Genomic DNA, 25,219 nt, shown 5'->3' with positions numbered 1-25,219 from the left:
TCGAAAAGTTTAAGTGCCTTATATTCCTTTTTGGAGGAGAGCTTCCTGAATGTTATCTGCTAAAATGGCTGCTTTGACGATGACTGATGTCTTTTTTCAATTATGTTTCTGTTGGATCTTTCTTGTGTTTCTATTGTGCATTCCTCATTGATTATTGTAACTGTGGCATTTGTATTAATACTGTTTCCATAGGTAATTACCGAGTAATAGAACGTGATCTTTTCAGCGTCTGTTAAGCGAGATCGTACCTTGTTTATCGTCCAAGATTTATTACCTTCATTTAGAAAATAGTGAAGTTATATAACGTTTTCTACCGATATGTTTGATAAAATCTTATCAGGTAGCATCCAGTAGATCTCAGAAAGTATTCATCCGATTAATTATAATTAGAAAATAACAATATTAGAATTAGGAAAATATAAAGTTAATATACTTTTTGAAATATTTGTACTTCAATTTAGTAAAACAAAATTTGATGATAAATGCATATTTTTTCATTTTCAGGGCTCAAATTCACATTTCAATTTTGGCCACTTAACATTCTGTTTATTAATTTAATACATGTTAGGAACTTGGCAAGCTTTATAATACGGTCGCTCATAAACACCGCTATATTTGAGAATAGCTAATTTCAATTCGTTTGTTGATGGTTGCAGCTAAACGAGGAGTCAGAGCCCTAAAGAATAATTAAAAATTAAAGCCAAATTAGGGACTCATACCAGGGCCCTGCTATATCGTCCTCAATAGCGATTAACGTGTCGCGCGGTCGATTAATGGCCCTGGAACCTGGGCACGCTCCCTGGTCGCGTGTTGGAAAATTTCCATTTTCGGGGGTTCCAGTTTGCACCCTGACAGGTGGGCGACAACCTGAACTCGATGGATTTTGGAGATCCAACCCTCCGAGAAGGTACGTCGACCGATTGGCTAGGTGTGTTACGCCTCATCGGCAACTTTTAGTATTGTGGGAAATTGAGAGGACGATAATAAAACTCGCCACTTTCAACAACTAAACTGCTTTTATTTTCCTGGTGATCCGCCCTCTTCGACGTCTTGATCTCTAATGTCTCTTTCTCGGCCCGCCGCGTTTCCAAACATCCTCACACACACACACACACACACACACACCAAGCGATAACGCACCGATATCCCACAGGCCCGGTATCCCACAGTATTGAAGACGAACCTTGGAAGAGCTTCGGCAGATTAGTAACAGAATTATAGTTAGAACGTTACTGTAACACTTGTTGAATTCAATAAACACCAAATACGAAAACATTAGTTTCCTTCAAAGGAAGGTGGTCCTTCGAGTTTAGTTTAGTCGGCACACCACGTGCAAATTCCAACAGTATCCGAACGAGAAAGAATCAACCAAGGATCGAACAACACAACTTGAATGACAAACTGTCTTCGATGAAGTGTATTAAACAAACAATAGGATAGTTGAACCAGTTTAGAAATGGCCGTGAACAAGTAAAAATCTAGTCCAGAAACACATTTAAATAATAGCATTGAATAACCATACGGTGTAACAATTTTATTTACATATACGTATCTATCGTAATATCGCGACTTTTTACTACATTTCCTCTGGATTTACGTCGATCGATCAGTAAAGCACTTCTGACAGAAAAAGGATACTTTACAGAGCAATAGTAACAAGGAGTTATTGTTTCATTGACAACAACATTGTGAAATACGACATGCATGTTTTAAAAGTCTTAAAATTAAATTTTATATTAATTAATACTCGTCTACTAATGTGTGATAAATCATAGTTCCATTATCTTCATACTATTACATACCATTCCAAAATTCTCTATGTTCATGTTGTATAATCCTCCTGCTGTCAAGGAACATGGTTTACTGCTTCTCATTTGCATCATACGGAGTAATCTTTGTACTTCCAGCGGTGTTTGATACCATTGGGACATGTATCTATCAGAATTTGATGGAATTGTTTAAATGTATCAACTTATTTGATACATTCTTTTATATTTAACCATGAAAACTTTTAATTCAGTATAAGCATACACAAACATAATCCCATTTACTTAACATTAAACCTAGCGACATTTCATGTATACCCACTCCTACGAAGACTAGTTTAATGATCAGTCTTTCTTTTTCTCTTTTACGAGGTAGCGTCTTTTACAAACAAATATAAACGCGTTCAACTGATCAGATAACCGACAGTAATAGGGAAGACAGACTACACATTTTCCTCAAAAACACAAGCAATGAGAATACAGATGAATATTGAAAAATTTATTGTAGGTATACTATAAGAAACGTCGTAAAGTTAAATGTCGTTAAAATAACATTGTACGTTTGAAATTTTAGACGAAATTTTAAAAACGGTCGTTTGGTCGATCGTGGCAAGTCTAGTGTTATATATTTCAAATTTTGAATGATGAATAGGTCTTAAATGGGCATTGAACGAATTTTTAAACAGATATTAATTGATTTGCTTGGAAGGAGCATTAGTAAGTTCAGAGAGGTTGTATGTACAAGAAAATGGTCACTCTTTGATATAATATACTTAAATGAAAATGCACAAGAACCTATAAAATAACTTAGTAGCTCGTTTTTCGTCAACTTTCTTCGCGTTAGAAACTTACATGTTAGTGGCTAAGTCTAAACTGTAATCTAGAAGCACTTGTCCAGGTAAACTGAGAAAGAACAAATGAAAGTTCTGAGCGGTGAAGAAAACACCGTATCTGAAAGCTTGATCGGGTTCGTGTAAGTGTACAACAGTCTAGAAAACAAAATAACGATTTGTTTAACAGTCCTTAGAAACAACGTTATCGAAAGATATACATATGTCTTACTTGAAATGCTGTGATGCTAATACCTATCATGTTAAGTCCCATTTGAATTAAGTAATTCTTTCGATTTAGATTATCCAGGAACTCAAAAAACCTTGAAACAGAATGAAATGACAAATCAGTTAAACACCATAAAACTGTTTATTTTTAGTTTAATGTTATTTAATTGATACGAACTTGATAGCTTTATTGTGGATTATAACGCACTGCCTAAAGTCTTGATATGCGTTGTCGTTCGAAGCACCTCCCTTTTCAGTCACATTATTATTTTCAGTTGCTTTCCTAATCTTATATCTGTATTTATCAGAATTACTCGTATAAATAAAATTGTGTTTATTTCTACGCAAGTAATCGATATATAAATTGGTGAACTCAGTATTAAATAGTTTTGATGCTCTGTTCTGAGCATGCAGTATATTTATATGCGATACGAACGATTTTTCACAAGCTATTTTGTTCAAGGTTAAGAATGGTAATACAGCAAATTTTGGATAACTGTAAGAAAGGCATAAGCCGAGCTACGCCGATCGGTTTTGTATCTTGCCAAACGTAGAAATGGACATCGAATCAAGGATTAGAAATAAGAATAACAGAATGTGAAACAAATTTATTTTTTATTTTTTGTTTATGAGACTTTCGCTAATTGTTGAAGTTTGCAGGTCTTGGTTAAAAATTAAAACACAGTACGAATAACAGGTATTTATGTTAGACTAAGCAATTAATTACAGTAGTGTTTAGTGCAGTTAGTTCTTATATTAATTTCCGCGGCGAAGAACACTCTCTCACTATGCCAGTTAAGATAGCACTGAACTCGTGGTCCCCGCGCAGAGGAGAGGGAGAGCTCTCCTCTGACGGGGGAAACGATGAATAGACCTCTTTCGGTCTTTATTTTGATAGGTCTTAGCGGCCGATAACTTAGGTCTCTAACATTCCCGCCCGCCTTCGTCCAGCAGACGAATAGATGTGATAGGCGCGGTTAAGTGATTAGTTAATCGCGAACTGGTGTCTTTGGATAGAGGCAGAGTTTTGTAACAGGTCGCTTAATGGTTGAGAAGGGAGTCTTCACCAAGACTACTCGGACCCGGCCGTCATCGCCGGGATAAGTTGTAAGGATTCGTCCGATTGGCCATTTGGTGGGTGGCGTGACTTCGGAGGTGACCAGGCAAAGATCCCCGGGTTGCACGTTAGGTTGTGGTTGTGACCACTTATGACGAGACTGCAAGCCTTGTAGATATTCGGCTGCCCAGCGCTTCCAAAAGTGATCTCGCATTCGCTGTAGTAGCTGCCAGCGTGTTAGGCGAGGTTTTTTCTCTTCCGTGAGCGACGGTTCGGGTACTGCTGTAAGAGGACCTCCCACTAGAAAGTGACCGGGTGTTAAGAATTCGTTGGCTTCAGTGTCAACCTCCGGAGGCGATAGCGGTCGAGAGTTCAGGCAGGCCTCTATTTGTGCGAGAACGGTAGCCATTTCCTCATACGTAAGAGGCGTGTCCCCTACTACTCGCCGAAGATGGAATTTCATCGACTTCACCGCCGCTTCCCAGATACCCCCGAAGTGCGGTGCAGCAGGGGGATTGAAGTGCCAGGTGGTTCCGTCTTGAGCGAGAATACCTGCCAGTTTTGCCCAATCCAAACTAGCGGCTGCAAAGAGTCGCCGAAGCTCGCGATCAGCACCCACGAAGTTCGTACCTTGATCGCTGCGAATAGATGAACAATTTCCGCGTCGTGCTACAAAGCGTCGGTACGCTGCTAGAAAGGAATCAGTGGTATAATCTGTTACAAGCTCTAAATGTACTGCACGAGTCGCTAGACAGACAAAGACAGCGACATAAGCTTTTCGTGTATGGTAACCTCGGCCCGGATTAGTTTTTATAAGAAACGGTCCGGCGTAGTCAACGCCAGAATTTGAAAATGGTCTGGAAGGTCTTACTCGAGTACTAGGAAGGTCAGCCATTTGTTGATGAGAGGTTTTAGTACTCCATCGCCAACAAGTGATACATGAGTTTATAAAAGTGCGTACTGCGCGTCGTCCGGAGAGAATCCAGTAGCATTGACGTAATGTTCCCAAGGTAAGCTGTACTCCACCATGAAGAGTTTTCTCGTGAGCTTCGCGAATTAGTAGTATTGTAAAATGCCCCCTTGCAGGTAGTATAATAGGATGCCTTTCTTGGAAGTCGAGAAGTGAGTGTTTTAACCGTCCGCCGACTCGCAAAATTCCCTCTTTGTCTAAAAAGGGGTTTAAACGCACTAAGGGACCTCAGAAGATTGCAGCGGATTGTTCAAGAAGTGATTTTTCCGTGAAGAAGGCCGTCGTTTGAACGCTTTTGATTAAGATGTGTCGGGCATCATGCAGTTCGCGCGAGCTGATAAATTTTCTGTTTTCGCTAGAAGATTGAGTCTCTATTGACCGTTTGCGGAGACGTAAACACCAGCTCGTAATTTTACAGAGTATTTGTATTGTAGAATAACGACCTATGAGGTTTTCAATAAAGGAGGTACCAGAAAGGACAGAGCAGGAAAACTTTGTAACACGAGCCTCCTGTTCCGTAACCAGATTTGTTAGAAGGTGGTTATCCAAATTATAGTTTCGGCTAGATAGAAAGGAAGGTCCTTCCCACCATAATTTGAAAGATGTTAGTTTATTTCCAGATAACCCGCGAGACGCGGCGTCAGCCGGATTGTCGCTAGAGCGTACGTGACGCCAAGTTGCTTCGGGTAGTGTTGTTTGAATTTCGGAAACACGGTTGGCAACAAAAGTTTTCCATTTTGAACAGTGCTGTTGTAGCCAGCTAAGAACGATAGAAGAGTCAGACCAGAGATGAATATCACTAGTGGGTAAGTCTAGCGTGGTTTTTATAGAATGCATTAGTCGAACCAGCAATGTGGCGGCGCAAAGTTCTAGTCGCGGCAATGAGACTTGCTTAAGAGGCGCGACGCGAGTTTTTGCTGCAATTAAATTAACGCGAGGTCTCAATTCTGTTTGTCGCGGAATAACTCTCATGTAGATAACCGCCGCGTAAGCTTTTTCAGAGGAATCGGCAAACCCGTGTAACTCATAATTTTTATCGTTGCTCGTGATCCCAATCCAACGAGGTATTCGCAGATTAGGAAGAAAGTTTAGGCCAGAAAGGTAGTTTAACCAATAGGTTCGTAATGTTTCGGGAAGCAAATCATCCCAGTTTAGCTTGAGCAGCCATAATGACTGCATGAAAATTTTTGCTACGATAATTACGGGAGCTAGAAGACCCAACGGGTCATAAAGCCCAGCTATCTCGCTAAAGACCGATCGCTTAGTAATGGGGCCAGATTTATTACGAGGTCGAAGAGAAACCAAGAAGCAATCGGAGGCAGTGTTCCATTTCAGACCCAGAAGAGATGAGACTCCATCGAAATTGCACGAAAGGTCAGAAGAGGAGGCAAGATGATCGACCGGTAGAGTTTTTAAGAGTTCAGGTTCATTGGATGACCATTTTCGTAATTTGAAGCCGCCCGCCCTCAACAACGCTAGCAATTGTTGTTGAAGTTGACCGGCCTCTTCCAGTGTGTCTGATCCCGAAACCACGTCGTCCATATAAACATCGCTTCGAAGACAACGAGCAGCCAGTGGATATGCCTCCTCTTCGTCCCTGCTCAATTGGAGAAGTGTACGAATTGCCAGGTATGGAGCGCAAGCCATACCGTAGGTGACCGTTCGGAGCCTATAGCTAGTTAATTGCTCGCCGGGATTATCTCGCCACAGATAATTCGTTGCAAGTCACAGTCCTTATTCTCCACAAGAATTTGGCGGTACATCTTTTCCACGTCCGCGGAGAAAGCTATAGCGTACTTGCGCCAGCGAAGTAGTAAGGAAAAGATTTCGGGGAAAAGATTAGGACCCGTGTGAACCAGATCGTTTAAAGAAGTGCCCGATGATGTCTTACATGAAGCATTAAAAACTACTCTAAGTTTCGTAGTCGAACTAGATTCGCGTAGCACGCCGTGATGCGGCAGATAATAAACTGGTCCCTTATTGGTTAAATGGTCTGAGATGCGCTCCATATGGCCGAGATCCTCGTACTCCCTTAAAAATTCGCGATAGGCATTTTGAAACTTAGGATCTGCATCAAAACGTCTTTCCAGTTTGGAGAAGAAGGAGCTCGCGGTCTTCTTACTCTCACCCAATTCAGCGGGCGAAGATTTTAGAGGTAAGGAAACAATATACCTTCCAGATTCATCTCGCTTATGCGTTCGAGTGTAATGATCCTCACATGCTTTCTGGTCTTCAGTCAACGAATTAGAAATAGAAGGAACCTCCTCGGTTCTCCAGAAACGAGTTAGAGTCTCAACAAGGTTTGCCTCTCGAATGGAACACTGCAATGAGATAGCATAGTGAGTATTATTTTCCAGCTTGCTTGATTGCCTTAACGGCCCAGTTAGAATCCACCCCAGCGAGGTGGCTTGAGCGATGAGAGTATTCGGTGGACCTTTTTTCAAGCCAGACCTTATGATTTGAGCATAAATATCAGCTCCCAGAATTAAGTTGATTCTCCTCGACGAAAAAATATGAGGATCGGCCAGTTCCAGTCCATCTAAATGTGACAGGGCAGAAGTGCTAGAAGATTTCATCACTTGATAGGATGACAATCGAGGAAGTATATATGCAGAAAGGTTATACGAGATCGAGTTATCTAAGCGAGAGTATAACCGAAGAGAGACCCTACCTTTTGTATAAGTTTGCGTCTTACCGACGCCGACAACAGGAATTTTCTCCGGTATTCGAATTAAGTTTAAGATCTGCGCCACGCTCTCCTCCAGCAACGAGACCTCTGAGCAGGGATCAATTAAGGCTCTTACGGACACCCTTTTTCCCTGGTCTGACTCCAGCACAAGTTCAGCGGTAGCAAGCACAACGGAGACTGGCGAGGTTACGGAGCAGGAAGTCGTAGCGCAGTGAGCTACCTTTCCAGAATATGAGGCCGTCTGCTCTGTCTGCAAGTTCTCATTCGATTCTCGATCTCTTTCTGAAACCTGCTTGGAATAAGAAGCATTAGCAGCAGTAACTTGCTCGAAGCTAGAATGAAGTGAGGTATGATGCTTACCTACGCAAAGTTGACAACGTTTAGTAGACTTACAAGCTAACGAAGAGTGAGGTGCTAGACAATTATAACAAAGACGCTTCTCTGTTATCAGCAGCTTCCTCTCTCGAGGATTTAAGTTCTTATAGGTAGGGCAGAACAGGATGAAGTGTTCCTTTTGGCAGATGAGACATCGACGATTGGCTTCTCCAGTAGTGTGTGTCGCGTACGCCTTTAGACGTGGAGTAGTATATAAGGGTGTCTTCCTTTCGTGTCGCAGGACTCCGGTCTTCTCTGTGGGCGCCGCAGGTGAGCTGGACGATCCTTCCACCGCTTCTAGGGCACGCAGTTTTGTAGTAAGAAAGGTTCTCAGTTGTTCGAAGGTTGGAGGTTCAGAAGTGGATCCGATGGAAGTTTCCCAGCCCATTCGAGTCCTTGGATCCAGCTTCCCGGCCGTTATGAAGACGAGCCAGTCGTCCCATTGCCGGACTGGTCGCTTCAAGGCCTCCAAGGCTTGGACTGCGTCCGTCGTGCCGTTCAGGAGCTCCTTCAGGGCTCTAGATGATTCTCTTTTTATAGGTTGTTGGGACATCAGAGAAGTCAGTTGGGCGTGGATCAGTACACGCAGATTTTGATACCGTTCAGTTATTGTTGTCCAAGCTCGTTCGAAGTTATCGCCAGTGACCGGTATATTTTGTAGAAGTAGCGCAGGTTCGCCAGTCAGGCTGGTCTTTAAATAATGCAGCTTTTCAACAGGAGAGAGAGATACATTGTCTAGAATAAGCGTTTGAAATAGATCGCGAAAATTTGACCAACTTTTATAATCGCCGGAAAAACTCGGCAGTGCTATTTTTGGTAGTGATCGAAGCGACGAATTACAGTGAGATGGTTCGGGCTTACCCGTTGTATATTCTTCCTTTAGATCGAGTAGAATCGCTTTTTGTTGAACGTACGCCTCCTCGCACTGGCCGATGTAGTCTAGTTTAAAATACTGATTATCGGGTTCGGTCTGCGAAAAAACATCGATGAGCTGATCGTGTGCTTCGAGAAACGTGGCCCAGTTCTTTTCTATGAGCTCCAAACGCGATGTAATAACACCTTTAGTTAGTTTGGCCGCACCCATTTTTCGCATATTCTCAACTGTAGAACGAATACGTTTGAATAGATCGAGCTGTTTCTTAACTTACTTCTCCATGTTTTGGTTTCCTTGCGGCACAACAGATATGTATAACGACTCGTTAGATGTATAAGGTTACAACAGGTGTTTATCTCGATTCTTGTGGCGAAATATCCGGCTCGAAGGACCAATGTTGAAGTTTGCAGGTCTTGGTTAAAATTAAAACACAGTACGAATAACAGGTATTTATGTTAGACTAAGCAATTAATTACAGTAGTGTTTAGTGCAGTTAGTTCTTATATTAATTTCCGCGGCGAAGAACACTCTCTCTCACTATGCCAGTTAAGATAGCACTAAACTCGCGGTCCCCGCGCGGAGGAGAGGGAGAGCTCTCCTCTGAAGGGGGAAACGATGGATAGACCTCTTTCGGTCTTTATTTTGATAGGTCTTAGCGGCCGATAACTTAGGTCTCTAACACTAATATGTTGGTGAGGTTTTTCTGATTAAAGTAAAACAAACACGATATTTCTGTATTTAACACGATCTTATAGTCTATTAGTAATAGGTTAATAACAGATTATATCGTGCTTGGTCTTACTTTAATCAGAAAACACTGACAAAAGCATTGGTAAAAGTTTCATTAAAAAAAAAAATGAAAATAAAAAAGTTTAATCTTTGTACCTACATATGGTACGTGTTGTCTCACCGACATTCAAATCCAGATCAGGTTACACAACGCGGTGCACTCGATGTTGGGATTTTTATACTCACAAAAAAAAGAAAAAAAGCTAACAAAATTACAAAACTTTCTCGATATTATATTTAAACGTTTTAAATTCCTATACTGTTAACCCATTGCGTATTTTCTTATTGAAATAATTAAAACCCAGTTTATTGTACTATATGTAATATATAGGAAACAATAACTCATAAAGGTATGTTTTATCACCATTGTTAAAGCCTTGGAAACAAGGTTTGTGGCTCGGCGTGAATTGCCACTATCGGGGACTTAGCAGTTTCTCGTTTTGGTAATGGCCAATCGCATGCTTAATTCGAAGGACCATCGCTGGAATGTAATAATGTCCTCTTGTGCCTGATTACTAATGACGTGTCATAAAGCTGCAAGGTCTCGGGCCATTCGGCCGCGAGCGAGGCACTGTTGCTTGGGGATTTCCAAACGCGGGTGAGAGTCCCGAGGATTGTTAGTGGTTTGTCGGCGTTGATCATTTTGGGGAAGTTAGCAAAGTCCTCATTGGTCAACGTCCAACCACCATCGATAAAGAAAAACTTAGACTTTTCCATCCTTATGGAAGGGAACCTCGAGGGCGAGGCCCCAGAGCCTTGCTGGTCCGCAAAAAGGCGACCAAAAAACATTTTAGTACAAACGCACATTAAAATTCACTTATATTCTGCAGAATATTCTCATACAGTCCACAACTTGAACACGTATCATCTAACACACCTGCACAAGGTTAAGTCAGCGTGCTTGGACTCGCGAAACACCAAGTCAAAGCATTTTGAGGAGGATTCGTGATAAAACAACTATTTATGATTTATAATTATATCATCGCATGGTACCTTATGACATGCGAGTAATAAGTACTGTATTATGTAAACACTCTTTTACGTACAGTCCAGATTTTATATTCTGATTGTTAATATGGAATAATATGATATAAATATAAATACAAATTGATTTTTTCTTGTATTTAGCTATATGATATTACAAATATTGATGACATAATTATCAGATGTTTACATGGAATAACGATATTACAATACTTACAAGAGGATAAATATAATAGTAGTTTGACACTTGTACTATTCACTTATTCAATCGAAAATGACTCGCAGTTATCCAAGCATTGCTGTATGTTTTATTTATTATTTGGAGATCATCTAGTGCAGCAAAAATGTTTAGTCTGTCTTAAACAACTCAGTAGAAAACAATTTTTCTATTTCATGAAGAAAATAATTTTTCGGTAGAAAACTATTTCAAGGTGTACGTTTCAGATATAACGAATAATTATTCGAAGAATATTGCATCTTAAACTTTCTTTTCTATAATATTTACGGTTTGATATGAATCGTGATAGTTGTATTTAACTTAGTATTTAAATTGAAAATATTTTTTTCAAAGCTTCATTTAGATCAAAACTTGTGGTTCTTTGGAAAAGTGTTAAACCAATTAATGTTTATTTCCTAATCCTTAATTTCGACTGTTTTGTTTCCTTCTTCGGGTACTTTTACGACTCTAGTTTAAATTTAGTATAAGAGTAATGTTCTGAAAATACGTTAAAAATGTTAATACGTCGACTATCACAATTCGTCTAATTTTTACAAAATGCAAAAGTAACTAGGAATGAGTGCTGGGTTTCCTAGGAAATTACAATATGCTTGCTATTATTGGGAGACGAGATGATTGCACACTACCCACAAACTAAACAACGCAAGGGTCAAGGGGAAGCCCCTCGACTTGTTAAGTTCTTGGCTATTGCTAGGCTGCAGACGTTTATGCAAATGCGTATGTTTTTAGGAAGCAGATAAAAGAGTGAAACCTAAATAGAAGTTTGTTTAATATACAGGGTGTTCGGCCACCCCTAGGAAAAATTTTAATGAGGGATTCTAGAGGCCAAAATAAAACGAAAATCAAGAATATCAATTTGTTGATGGAGACTTCGTTAAAAAGTTGTTAATGTTTAAAGTTCCGCCCGTACTGAATTTTTTTCTCGAAAATGCGCAAGATTTCGGGGGTATGTCTATTCACCAAAAATGATTGTAATTGATCCCCGCAACCGAAAATAATTTTTCCAGAATGATTTGAAATTTTTGAATTTCAATTGAATTGTTAATAACTTTTTAACAAAGCCTCGTAATCAACAAATTAGTATTCTTGATTTTTGTATTATTTTGGCCTTTAGAATCTCCCATTAAAATTTTTCCCGGGGGTGGCCGAACACCTTGTATGTTTATTGTACTTCTTTTCATAAAATTAATACTTATATGGGCTTCTGAACATCTATTTCAGTCCACTATTTCAACGTTTGTACACGATAATCATGGCAGATATGATAACATAGCTATTTATATATCTCGTGAATCATTAATGGTAACAGATCATAGATGCTACGAATAGTATTAATTAGTAATTTTGATGTATTTTTGGCATATGGGTTTTACAGAAATGAGTTGCATGAGGCCAAATTGTTAAGGAACCTAAAACAATTTTTCTTTTTTTTTTAAATTCATATTTTACATCCCGTCGACCTTCAGGTCATTAGCGACGACTTAGTGCTGGGTTCTCTTCTTGTAGTGTGATTATATTTTGTAATAGATGTTGGTTTCTTTTAAATATTTCAGGGTATTTTCTATATGTTTCTGTGACATCAAGGCTATAGGAGATGTTATCTTGTATTTTTGTCTTTGGATTGTTGGTTGAGGCTTCAGTAAAATGTTATTAACGTTTAAAGTTACGCGTGCAGAACAGAAATCTTCAAACAGCTGTGTGTGCGTGATAGTGGTTATCATTCACAAAACTGTAAGACTCTCGATACTGTTGCGACGCACTGGAGATGCATCGTTTCGGCAACGTGAAGGCTGTTCCGCAACGATGTGAAGCTGCCCCTTTGATCGAGCAGAAGCGACATCCCGTGCCTTCCGGTTGCTGAGGGACCGGCAACGGTTTGAAAGAAGAGACCTACGACAGACCTCGTAGAGTAAAAACGTGTCTAAAGTCTTGTTAATAAAGTTTCTAGTTTTTGCGTTCGTTTACTGTGTGTTGTATTGTGTTATTATGAGTTCATTAAGAAACGCCTCGCCCCGGCACAACACTGGTGTCAGAAATGGGATCATGACTCGTTCTGCTGTCGAGGTGGAGGCTTTTTCGTCGTTGAAGGCGTTTTTGGGAGGTCAACAGCGGAACATCGCAATACAATTCCAGGAGCAACAGCGGATGGTCGTGGAAGATCGAGAGCGAGCCGTAAAGAGTCTGGTTCGTCTTTCTTCTTTGCGTGTTGAAAACGGTCATGGAAGTGTAATTCTCGCCGGGAGAGTTACCCCACAGCCCGGGCTCCATCCGAATGGGGTTTTGGTGGCCGGACTGCAAAGTTGTGGTATGTTCCGGACAACCATTTCATCGAGGAAATTCTCCTCGATGATTGGGGAACATCCCTAGGGGGGATTTCTTCATTCTCGAAGAAGTCTGAGTTCAGACAAAGTATTCCGAATGTTACACCGGCGTCTTGCTCCAGGTTTTTGAGTGGTTTTCCTTGGGACGAAGGACGAATATCAAGACGCTGACTGTCTGATAAAGGCCACTCAGGTTTACTGTGTGTCGTATTGTGTTATTATGAGTTCATGAAAAAAACCCTCACCCCGGCGCAACAATACGTTAGTAAGTAGAGTTTTCCATGCTGACAAGGGAACATTGCGAACTGATACACTCTGATTTTGATGAAACTTTGCATATATATTTATTAGACCTATCTAAGAAGACAGGTGTAATTCGTTCGTGCCCGTTTTGTACTTTGAGGGATATATCAATCCTTTTAACCCAACCGCCCAGTCTGTGTACGTACTTATAAGTCGTAAACAACAAAAGATATAAAAAAATAGTTGAAATAGAAGTTATACTGTTTTTAAGGTCTATGAAGCTGTGTGTAAATTTTTTTGAAAAAATCATTTTTTTTTTGCTAAATTGAATTCCCCCCTCCCCCTATTTTTCGAAAAACTTTCGCTTTTTCTAATTGATAAAAACATATATTTATGTTGAATACAGCGATGTATTATAATATATAATTATTCATATAGATAGAAGAAATAAATTATTGTATATTTCGGATTTTACTCTTTCGATGTTTCGTAATGTCCTTGAAAGAGGATTCATAGTCCATGACATTGATATTCGGAAATGGGCATTAGAAGCAAAAGAAAACATTGATTTGCCAAAATTTGCAGCAGGGAAGTCGTGGATATTTAAATTTAAAACACTGCATGGAATAGTGTCACGTAAAATAACAAAATTTGTAACATACCGACAGGGCCGGCGCAAGGCAGGTTCAGCGCGTTCGCCGGAACCCGGCCCCGCGTTTTGAGAGGCCCCGCGGTCTACGAAAATTACCCAATTAAAAAAACACCGATTTTGATTAACTATTTACGGAATGATGATATCATTAACAGATGCAAGACATTTTTTTAGTAGCGATGATTCAGTTTAAAGGAGTGACAAAAATCATCAAAGTTCAGTGTAGCTCCATGAAGTCCTCATATCCTGGAAACTACTTTAAATAAAAAAATCCACGCGTTTTCAGAGAAATGTACTTTTTAGAGAAATTAAACTACATCAATAGTTTTTTGCAAAAATCATACATGATTACAAATTTTGTACTTTCATTGAATTTTTTGCCCCTTCAAAGTGAATTATGGATGTGAAAAAATATTACTTGGATTTGTTTAAAAAACTGCTTAAAAAAATAGAGATAAGACTCTCCAATTTTTGGAAGTCTGTCGACAAGTCGCAGCTCCTACGAACTTGCATAGGAACTGGACATCACACGCCTGACATTTATTAGTGGTTGTGTGTCAGTTGCCGTCTTGTGGTTCATATGTTTCAAACAAAAACGCATCAGGCTATTGCATTACTACAGTCGTCGATGCTGAGCGTTAGTCAATCTCTCGACGCGTGGCAAGGACTGTGATCGTTACGTTTCGGTAAAAAGATGATGAATATTTTACAAAATTATATTGTGGTATAAACCATGACATATACATTCTCAAAACGTTTGATTTCTGGTAAGTATTTTTTTTCAATTATTTCTCTCTTTTAAGTTAAAATCAACCCAACTGAAATCGCGTTGTAGAAAAAACGTATGACAGTCATACAAATGAAATCCAATACATATATATATATATAACTAGTTGAAAATTTGAATTCGTTATTATTAAATTAATTTCGCCCCAAATATTAAAATTTCGATAAAGGGAGCAAGAACAGAGAAATGTTTCAACTATGTACAAACTAATGAAATATGTAGTTTATCCTATCTTGTAGTACATATTTTTTGGCAGGCAATTTTATTCATTTTTGTAACAGACAAAATTTTATACACAGAAATATGTTTTTTTAAGAACCGCTATGGCTAGCAGGGATAGAGATCATGGACGGAAATACTTAAGTGGAAAAACTGAAAAACTGAAATGGAAGAAGCAGCGAGACGATTATATTAAACAGCAAACAAACAACATTTTGAAGTATGTAATTGAAACTACTAGTCATTCAAGACAGCCAAACGTGATGAAGAACATACGGCATTGAATCAGATCCCTTTGGAAGAGGAAAACGAAGAGTTGAATACACCTGTGAAGGAAAATGAAGAAAACACTAATGAAACTGAATTGGACAAAAATGGAAACAATAGAAAAACGAGCGATTATGAAACTCATCAAGAAAAAGATATTAAAAATATGGAAATTGAAGCACAAAAGAAGACAACAGAAATTTCGACAATGAAGATCCTAACTCGTGGCCAATTGACAGAACACAACAAACAGTAAATTTAATAGTTTAGCATGGTCCTGTACAAGTTACTCAATTTAACTTCCCTAAGAACGAAAATAACAGGAGTTTTTCTGCAACATATTTTACAAGAATACTGACGAATGGACTAAGGACTACACAAAGATGGCTAATTTCTTCTAAATCTAAAGATAGGTTTACTGTTTCGCTTGTAAATTATTTTCCACTACTGATATTTCATTGGGGGCAGACGGATTTTGCGATTGGTCTCATTTAACACAGCGAATCAAAATGCACGAACGATCTGTGGTACATTTTCGAGCTATAAACAAGTGGCTTCAAACTGAACAAAATTTTCGCACTGGCAATCTACTTGATGAAGAGTGCGAAAAACTTTTAAGACTTGAAACGGCACGATACAAACAAGTTTTCCAAAGAATAACTGCTGTTATTTTATATTTGGCGCAACATAATTTAGCTTTCCAAGGAAGTTCTGATACTTTATACACACCGCGCAATGGTAATTTTTTGGGTTTAATACAATTAATTGCAAAATTTGATTCTCTTCTAAATGATCATTTAAACAGAACAGCCATAAAAGGGTATCATTATTTATCACATTCAATTCAAAACGAATTAATAAGTGCAATGGCAAATAAAGTACAAATAGTAATTATCTATGCAATAAGGAGAGCAAAATATTATTTCATTTTATTGGATTGTACACCAGATGTGAGCTATCAAGAGCAATTATCGGTTGTTCTTCGTTACGTCAACATAACAAGGAACATTTTATCAAATTTGAAATAATTCATGATACTACAGGAAAAGGACTATCTGAAACTATCATGCTCATTCTGGATCAGTTGGGAATAAAAATATCTGACGGTCGCGGACAAGGATATGATAACGGTACGAATATGAGAGGAATATGTATATCAAAGAGTACAAGCAAATATATTACGTGTAAATCCTAAAGCGTTTTACGTACCATGCGGTAGTCACAACTTGAATTTGTTATTGGAAGATATAGTAAAATCATCATTCCGAGCACTACATTTTTTTGGTGTTTTACAAAAGATTTACACGATATTTGCAGCATCGACATCGCGTTAGGATGTTCTAAAAAACACGTTGAAAAAATTACACCTAAACCATTATCAGAAACTAGATGGGAATGCCGTTTTGATAGTGTAAAGGCTATTCGATTTCAAGTTCGCCAATTTCGAAACGCCTTGATCGAAATTGGCAACAACGCATCCGATAATAAATTGAAAATTGAGAGTTTGTCTATAGTGCGCAAGATAAATGAATTTGAATTTATTGCCAGTTTTATCATTTAGTACGAAATATTATCAAAAATTAACATCGTCAGCAAAGTATTGCAATGTTACATATCATTCATGTATGGGACTGAAACGTTTGGTGGCTTGGGCGTTGGCCGATTATCTAGCGCACAACCCCTCGAACGGGGTTGACTCATGTCGTATGTGCACACCCGGCCCAGTTTTCATTGCCTTATATGGTAATGCCCCGCCACTGTACCGAGTAATTTTCCAGTATATAAGGGCCGCATTTTCTTACTCGTGGAGCTCAGTTTTCATAAAACTCTCGCCACGACGTCATTTTGATACTCGAAGCAAGATCGGGCTGTAATCCTCTTCAAGCAACATCTTACCTTAGTGGTTTAAATCGTGAGTTTTCAATCGTCTAAACCGAGTAGTAGCTCCCGCGAACGCGCCGCGTAAAAGCCGAATCGAAACTCTCGCCGTCGAGGCAACCTAGCGATAGTACTGGTTTTTGTTAATACACCTTCGTACTTAAGCATCGAACAGAATACATACAAGTAGTTATACTGACCTGTATTATTTAATCAACCCTGAACCATATTAACGGTAAGACGGGGAGTATCTCACGAACCCGGTACACCTTTACCGCTCGAGGTGTACCATTACGATAGAGCAAGATCCTAAAACTTCCTAAAAACCTACGTGGCTCCCAGGGTATAGAGCCCCTGGTTCGTCCACGTAACCTACTCCTACGGCTCCCAGGGTATAGAGCCCCTGGTTCGTCCGGAACTCCTGTCTCTTTCCTAACCATACCTAAAACCACCGGTCGAGTACTGCCCTCGACCAAATCCAGGATCTCGCGCTCGCGCTCGTAACAGCAAAATCAAAAGATGCAAATCAATTTGGCCACGAAGCATCTGAAAGGTCTTAATGTATTTTTTGTGGAATACAGAAATGAAGGATTTAGCAAAGCTATGATCGCAGCAAATGAAGTTGCAAAGAAAATGGACATAACACCAGATTTCAAATCATTATACAGGGACAAAAACGGAAATCATTCCATTATGAAGGATAGGGTGAATCATCAACGATCAGCGACAAAGAATACTTCCGTGTACACTACTTCTTAAAAATAATGGATACAGCGTTAATATTTTTTAAAAGTAGATTCTAATTATATGTAATTCACCAAAATCTTTTTGGTTTTCTATACATGAATGAGATTGGGAATTTAGATGATGAATATTTATTAAAGTGTTGTCAAGAACTTCACTTACATTTGGAAGGAGATTTCGACGGAACTGAAATGTTTGAAGAAATTAAGATGTTCCAGTCAATAACGTAAACCAATTATTCGGCTTTAGATTCGATGAATTACATTGTAAAGAACAATCTCTCGGAAGCATATCCAAACTTATTAATCGCATTAAAAATTATGTTAACGACGCCAGTAACCGTGGCTTCAGCAGAACATAGTTTCTCGCAGTTGAAACTAATAAAAAATTATCTGCGATCATCGATAAGCCAAGAGAGATTTTCATCTCTGGCTATTTTATCAATAGAAAATGAAGTAGCAAATTCAATTGATTTTGATGATGTTATCAAAGATTTGACGTTGAAAAAAGCGAGAAAAATTATTTAGTATGTGGCGTCGCCTCCCGTGCTCGCCACCAGAGGGGTCGCGCTCTCACAAGCGCTCGACCGACCTCTCAGTTGCTATACAGGGTGTCCCGTAAATAGTGTAAGAGCCGGAAATGTGGGGTAGCTGAGACGATTCTGAACAACAATTTCCTTTGCAAAAATGTCGGATAGAGCTTCGTTTTTGAATTATTAACGAAAAACACTGACGAATCACGGCGCTTGCCTGCCGCGCGCTCAGGGCCGTCCGAACTAAGAGACCCACCGTGTTGGGTAGGTAGCAAGATGTGCATCGGAGATACGTCGAGGAACGAATACAAATAATTAAAAATACTACCACCGCAACTGTTACCTCTGCGGATTGGATAAATCAGCCAGCTAAATCGAATTTATTAATTATTTGTATTCGCTGTTTCCAAGGAAGAAGGAATAAAATGTGGGAAGATGCTCTCGGAATTTTTAGGAAATTACTTCTTCGCACCTGAGTGACGCTTCTCGCCAGAGTGTGTTAAAATTAAAATAAGAATTATTTTCAGAAAATTAAAATAAATACGGTAAGAACCATTTGTAATCGTTTGTTATTAAAAACTGTACTGGAAAAGCAGACTGGATTTGTGCATACCGAAACATTCCTCGAATGCAAAGGCTTTAATAGAGAAATAATTGAAATTCGACTTACCCATTTACTAGCAAGTTGCTCTGCTGTGCTGACAATAAGGCCCGGTTAGTGCACTCCTGTCGATCACGGAAAGGTCGAAGACCCCAATAAAAATCAGCTGATGAGACGGCCCGGTCACTGCACCCGCTTCTTACCCCGAAAATGTAAAAGTGAAAAGTGCTAGTGACCGTGCTGTGAAGTGTTTTCGGGGTAAGAAGCGAGTGCAGTGACCGGGCCGTCCCATCAGCTGATTTTTATTGAGGTCTTCGACCTTTCCATGATTGACAGGGGTGCACTAACCGGTCCTATTGCAACTTGCTAGTAAATGGGTAAGTCGAATTTCAATTATTTCTCTATTAAAGCCTTTGCATTCGAGGAATGTTTTGGCATGCACAAATTCAGTCTGCTTTTCCAGTACAGTTTTTAATAACAAACGATTACAAATGGTTCTTACCGTATTTATTTTAATTTTCTGAAAATAATTCTTATTTTAATTTTAACACACTCTGGCGAGAAGCGTCACTCAGGTGCGAAGAATTAATTTCCTAAAAATTCCGAGAGCATCTTCCCACATTTTATTCCTTCTTCCTTGGAAACAGCGAATACAAATAATTAATAAATTCGATTTAGCTGGCTGATTTATCCAATCCGCAGAGGTAACAGTTGCAGTGGTAGTATTTTTAATTATTTATATTCGTTCCTCCACGTATCTCCGATGCACATCTTGCTACCTACCCGACACGGTGGCTCTCTTAGTTCGGACGGCCCTGAGCGCGCGGCAGGCAAGCGCCGTGATTAGTCAGTGTTTTTCGTTAATAATTCAAAAACGAAGCTCCATCCGACATTTTTGCAAAGGAAATTGTTGTTCAGAATCGTCTCAGCTACCCCACATTTCCGGCTCTTACACTATTTACGGGACACCCTGTATATACACTCCTCGAACGACTTCCCAATATCCCAGTCGTCTAAGGCAGGGCCTGCTAGAAAGCCTTACTGATGAGTCCACTAGCAGGCCCGGATGAAACGCGCCCCCTCCTTTCCTTTTCCGTCGCCCTACTAATTCTCACGAGCAGCCCCCACGCCGCAGCGAAGAAGCGCCACAAGTATTATTATTGGATTGTATTATTATTTAATATTCATCTTATAAAAAATATATAATATGTAACAGCATTTGTAAATAAATAATTCCTCGTTGTAAAATTTAAGTGTAGGATTTGAATGTGGTCGAAGATCCTGTATAAGAATGTTGAACTCACTAAAACGATTTGAAAAAATTAAAAATGAATATGTTAAAAGACACAATGTTTTTAACAAATCAACCTTCTTACTTCAAACTTGAGTTACAATGCGAATATGATGTAATTTGTAAAAAAACTACGCACTCTGACTTTTGAATGATTTTAGAACCTGTAGTATAAATAAACGGTGAATAATTTTCTCTACTACACTCATTCAATTCCAGAAATAAACCGTTTCTAGATAATGTTCGCGATCACAAACCAAGGTCAAGCCACGAACCTAAACAGTGAAGGGTATTAGGTGGAGCCTATGGATGATTTCTTTTGCTCCTTGCGTCGTCTAGTTTGTGACGAATATGCCAACATCTCGTCTTTCAATACTATAGTATACAACCTTTCAAATGTCGCAATTATATTTACCCGCATACGGCAAATAATCCAGAAGCGTGATGAACTATTACCATGTATATAGAATCTACGGAGACTATTGTTAGTATAATACTAGTCGCACAGATAGTCCCGTGAATATATATGCTATAAAAGTACTCGTCGCCATTTACGAAGTAATAAGCTTTTAGTATTTGTTCTCGCCGTCGGGACTCGTTTAGCGGTACGATAATGTCCAATAACGGATTAATCAGTGGAAGCGATACAAACAGTACCAAACATGATAATAAAACGCCTGAAAAGTATACATACAACTCTTGTCATTATAGGCACACGAAAGACTGAATGTTCACAAAAATAAGGGATTTTCTTCGAGATCAGTAATTCGCTTCAACACAAATCGAAACATTTTTTAACATTTTCCAATCTGAAGTTTGAATGTGGAGATGTGAGCAGTTAAAGTTTGCGAGCTGTGCTGTTTAAATTTCTATCGCATATACTCTGACCAAAATTGGGCAAATATTACGTTGCAAATTAAATTTCATCGCTACGACACATAACTCTGTGCTATTATAGTAAATGCGTGATGTTTAGGAAATGGAGCTTTTATGACTAAAAATTCGTCAATTGTTAAGCTAGCATTTTTTAAAAGTTGTAAAAGGCCGCCATGAATATAAGGTACTAATTTAAGGTACTTTAAGATCAGGTAATTTAAGGTACTAATATAAATTTAACACTAAATGTACTGCCTGTAAACTTTAACGCATTTTATCTCCATAACGCAGCTTTAGCGAAACTCTCAGTAGCAATATGGTATAGGACTTTTGATTGATAATTTTACGAGGAATTAATGCCGAAAAGAAGTCGAAAATTTGTATAAAAACTCCAATGGAAAACCTGTTGAAAATTACGTGAAAGCACTTACTTCTGTATAGTTGGGCAAATTTGCTCCCCTTTTTGGTGAGAACATCTAGATAATGCAGTTCATCGGCGAGATTTAATTCCTCCCATACTTCTTTCACGGAGACATATATTTCTTTGAACTACAATGTTGCGTATTTCTATGATTCTGTGCACATAATAAGCTCCATTTACTGTAAAAAATGTACATACATTTTGTCTGTTGAGATGAAGACTTAATAATTTTACAATACTGTCAGCAGCTGTAACTAAATGTGTTTGGGTCTCGATGACCTTGTCCCAATCCTTCTTGGATAACGACAACTGTACTTGGAAAATCTACCGAAATGCATGTTGCGATTGTGAAACAATATTGTCTGTTTATTCACGTTGAAACTTAGGATTCGTTATTTTTCAAGTTGTATATCCAATATTGTTAATATTGAACATTATTCATTAATTAATCGGCTATTTCCACTTACCGAAGGTAGTATTAGGCTAAAGTTAATGCATATTATCAGAGCAACATTAATATTACTATGTAGATCAGTTTGCAATGGAGACTGTCCCAAAAATATCAAATACTTCTCAAGCGTTTTATAATAAGAAATGCTGAATATACTGGCCCCACAATTTACGTCTTTCTGAAGAACTGAATGGTCTGAGCTTAATTATGAAACGTGTTGTATTAAATACATTGTTAATTAAAATCAAGTTATAATAAATTGGTAAATCGTTACTAAAAATGTTTACTTTCAAACGTTAACTGCATTACATATGCAGTGCAACTTTTGGTAAGTATTTACTTCGGTGGCTTTGTCCTGAGTCAATTTACTTTTGAAGTATTTTTTTCAAGACGGCTATATTTGAGCATTAAAAATAAACAGATTTAGAACAAAGCCACTAAAATAAATATTTACGCAACTTTGTATTACAATTAAAATTCTTAAATAATAGAAAAAATTTATTTTTAATCAAATATTGTGGTTGAAAATATTTAATTTTGAATAAATTTTTTATTGTAAATTGATCTAAAATGAGTTTTTTTCAACACATAGGAATTGAGATGTATTATTGTACTTTAAAGCAAATTTGGAGCATTTAAAATTACTAAAAATTATACTACGCAACAGACGACAATTCCTAATTTGAAAATCTGTCCTTGACATCCGCTTCTGCAAGCAATTCATAGTTTATCCTTTCTTCATTTTTTGTGAGTAATTACTAAAAACGTCAAACGTATATCCAACACACGGTTAATTTCCAAGGACCTATTTAATAATAAGTTTCGCGTGATCGCATTGTTTAGTCGCATTTGACTTCCCTAATAGATCAACTAATTGTTTTTGAACAAGTAATATTTAATATTGTTGAAATACCATTGTTCGCAATCGACTGTATAAGCTGGTGGCACTTACAGGATTAAATATGTAAAACACATTATTAGATTGGGTCTTTAGCGTTGCGTGACATAAAACGATATAATTTAATCAAATTAATTAATATAAGAGTTATCTCACCGATGAAAGACATTCTTCCAATATTAATCACTTTTATATTTTTGCCTATCGTTTCACGTATCACTGTTGGACGGAACAATATTCCATAAAATAACGAATAGTTTATATACTGTTGCAAAATGGTGAGTTTTTAAATAACAAGTTTCAAGGAGGTACCCCGTTCTGAATCCTTGTGAAGACTATTTGGTTCGCTGGGAGGCGCGGTTTTTTATGAACAATGACTCATTAGAAAACGAATTCAAATATTCATTCAGGAAGAAATTTTCTATATAATTGGTAAGATATTAGAATCAATATTTAAGAACGATATGGTAACAACCGTATTCATAAATTTTAAAGATGTTCCGTAGAATTTCGATTGTCAGAAGGGGAGACTGGCGTTTCTCTAACCGGTCATTTTCTTATATACCTCCTGTTCTTTGTAATTCAAAAATAATTTCATAATACGTACCTGTCTGTTGGTACATTGACGCACAATTACAGTTAATGTTCGAAGAAAGTGACAAAAGGGAAGAGAGAGTTTTACTTCGACAGTGAAATGTTAAATGTCATATATAAGTAAAATTGTGAAATTACTTTAAAATGCGCAGACTATAGTTGCAATCGCCGCCAGTCAGGAATCGATTGGCCAATCAGTGACAGTTAGGTGTACCTCCGATACGCTCCGGTTGATTCTACATTTTAATTCTATTACCTCTAAATATTGCACGTCTCTGTGAAAATCTCGTCGGGCGAGTTTTGATATGCCCTTCTGGATTTTCATAAGACAGGTTGAATCTTATTCAACGTAAGATGTTCGCATTTCCATAAGTGGACAAAAATCTAAGGCTGTCGATAACGTCGGTAAGTAGGCACTAGCACTGGCCTGCCGCAACCTTCCGCGCGAACGCACCTGTACGCAGATTGCCATTCTACAGGCGGAACTTTAAACGTTAATAACTTTATAACGAAGCCCCAATCAACAAATTAGTATTCTTGATTTTCGTCTTATTTTGTCCTCTAGAATCTCCTATTAAAATTTTTCCCAGGCGTGGCCGAACACCCTGTAAAGCAAGAAAATTCTAAATGAGCCAACTTGGCTCAGTCCGTAAATCTAGTGTTAAAAAATATTTGCTGTTGAAGGTTGTTATACATAGCGTACATGGTACTGGCTAAGAGTGGTTTTTCATTTTAATAAATTTTACTTATTTTCGATTCATAAATATTTATTTTTTAATTAACCCTTTACGAGTGAGACTGCTTTGAACAACATTATTCTAAAATATTTGTGGTATACGTTTTTAATGTGCTTTAGGTAAGTATGCGATGTATAAGATTTCGTTTAATTTTTTCTTTCTAGAGAACACAGATTAATTCGTCTTAAGATTTATATAAAATGTTTAAAAAAATTTGTACAAATAGTTTAAATGTATCGGAATAATTTAAAAACTACAAGACGTATAATCATTATTATCCGTGAGCTGATTACGCTTAAAATCTAATCAGACCTTGAAACGAGAACATAAAACTTAAATGTAGAGTTTCATTAAAATTCATTCAGCCCTTTAGATAATCATGTTAATAGCATACGTACGTAGGCACAAAAAAATTTCTTTTCTTTTAATGGTCGTTGCTTAATTACTACCGCTCGTGCGGTAGTAACGACAGTTCGTTAGACTCTAAGGAAGTTCGTCGTTACTAGCGTCGCCGTCGATGCACTCAATTATGTCAAATCTGGCCACACTGCTCGCAACAATCGGCATACGATTCCAAGTCTCGATTACACCAGAATTGTTACTTTACGACCTACGTATGTATATCGACGCATACAAAATCAGAGGCGGCAACAACCTGGACTGCGTCACCGAGCACAACTACTTACCTGCCCGACTACCCTTACCCGGCACGCGCGCGAGCGCTTAAAAGGACCCGGATAGCTCTCACGGCTCTCTTTCGTGTAAAGGCCGTTGAATCGAGCGTGCCACGAGATCGTCTGCGATTCGTTGATTAGTACAAGTGCTTGTCTGCGTGATTGCTATTTCGTTGTGATAATAAACTGAAATATCAAAGGGTGACTATAGAGGATGATTCCTACCCTCACAC

General features: G+C 38.3%; 1 protein-coding gene and 1 pseudogene across 1 annotated transcript; one reads left to right on the top strand and one right to left on the bottom strand.

The window, feature by feature from the left end:
- Window positions 1-1,663: 1,663 nt before the first annotated feature.
- LOC143347869 (uncharacterized) lies at window positions 1,664-23,604 on the bottom strand. The gene is made up of 10 exons (XM_076777465.1): window positions 23,589-23,604; window positions 22,100-22,269; window positions 21,831-21,956; window positions 21,643-21,760; window positions 20,751-21,012; window positions 3,003-3,119; window positions 2,829-2,919; window positions 2,619-2,755; window positions 1,803-1,935; window positions 1,664-1,717 (listed from the first exon to the last, which is right to left on the bottom strand). Exons 1-10 carry the CDS (start codon window positions 23,602-23,604, stop codon window positions 1,664-1,666), a joined length of 1,224 nt encoding a protein of 407 aa, XP_076633580.1.
- Window positions 15,063-15,545, top strand: LOC143352008 (uncharacterized; annotated as a pseudogene).
- Window positions 23,605-25,219: the final 1,615 nt, after the last annotated feature.

The sequence above is a fragment of the Colletes latitarsis genome, chromosome 2, assembly GCF_051014445.1.
Source record: "Colletes latitarsis isolate SP2378_abdomen chromosome 2, iyColLati1, whole genome shotgun sequence".
NCBI lineage: Eukaryota > Metazoa > Arthropoda > Insecta > Hymenoptera > Colletidae > Colletes > Colletes latitarsis.
Note: the sequence above shows the minus strand (reverse complement) of the source record. Positions and strands in the feature narration are given on the sequence as shown.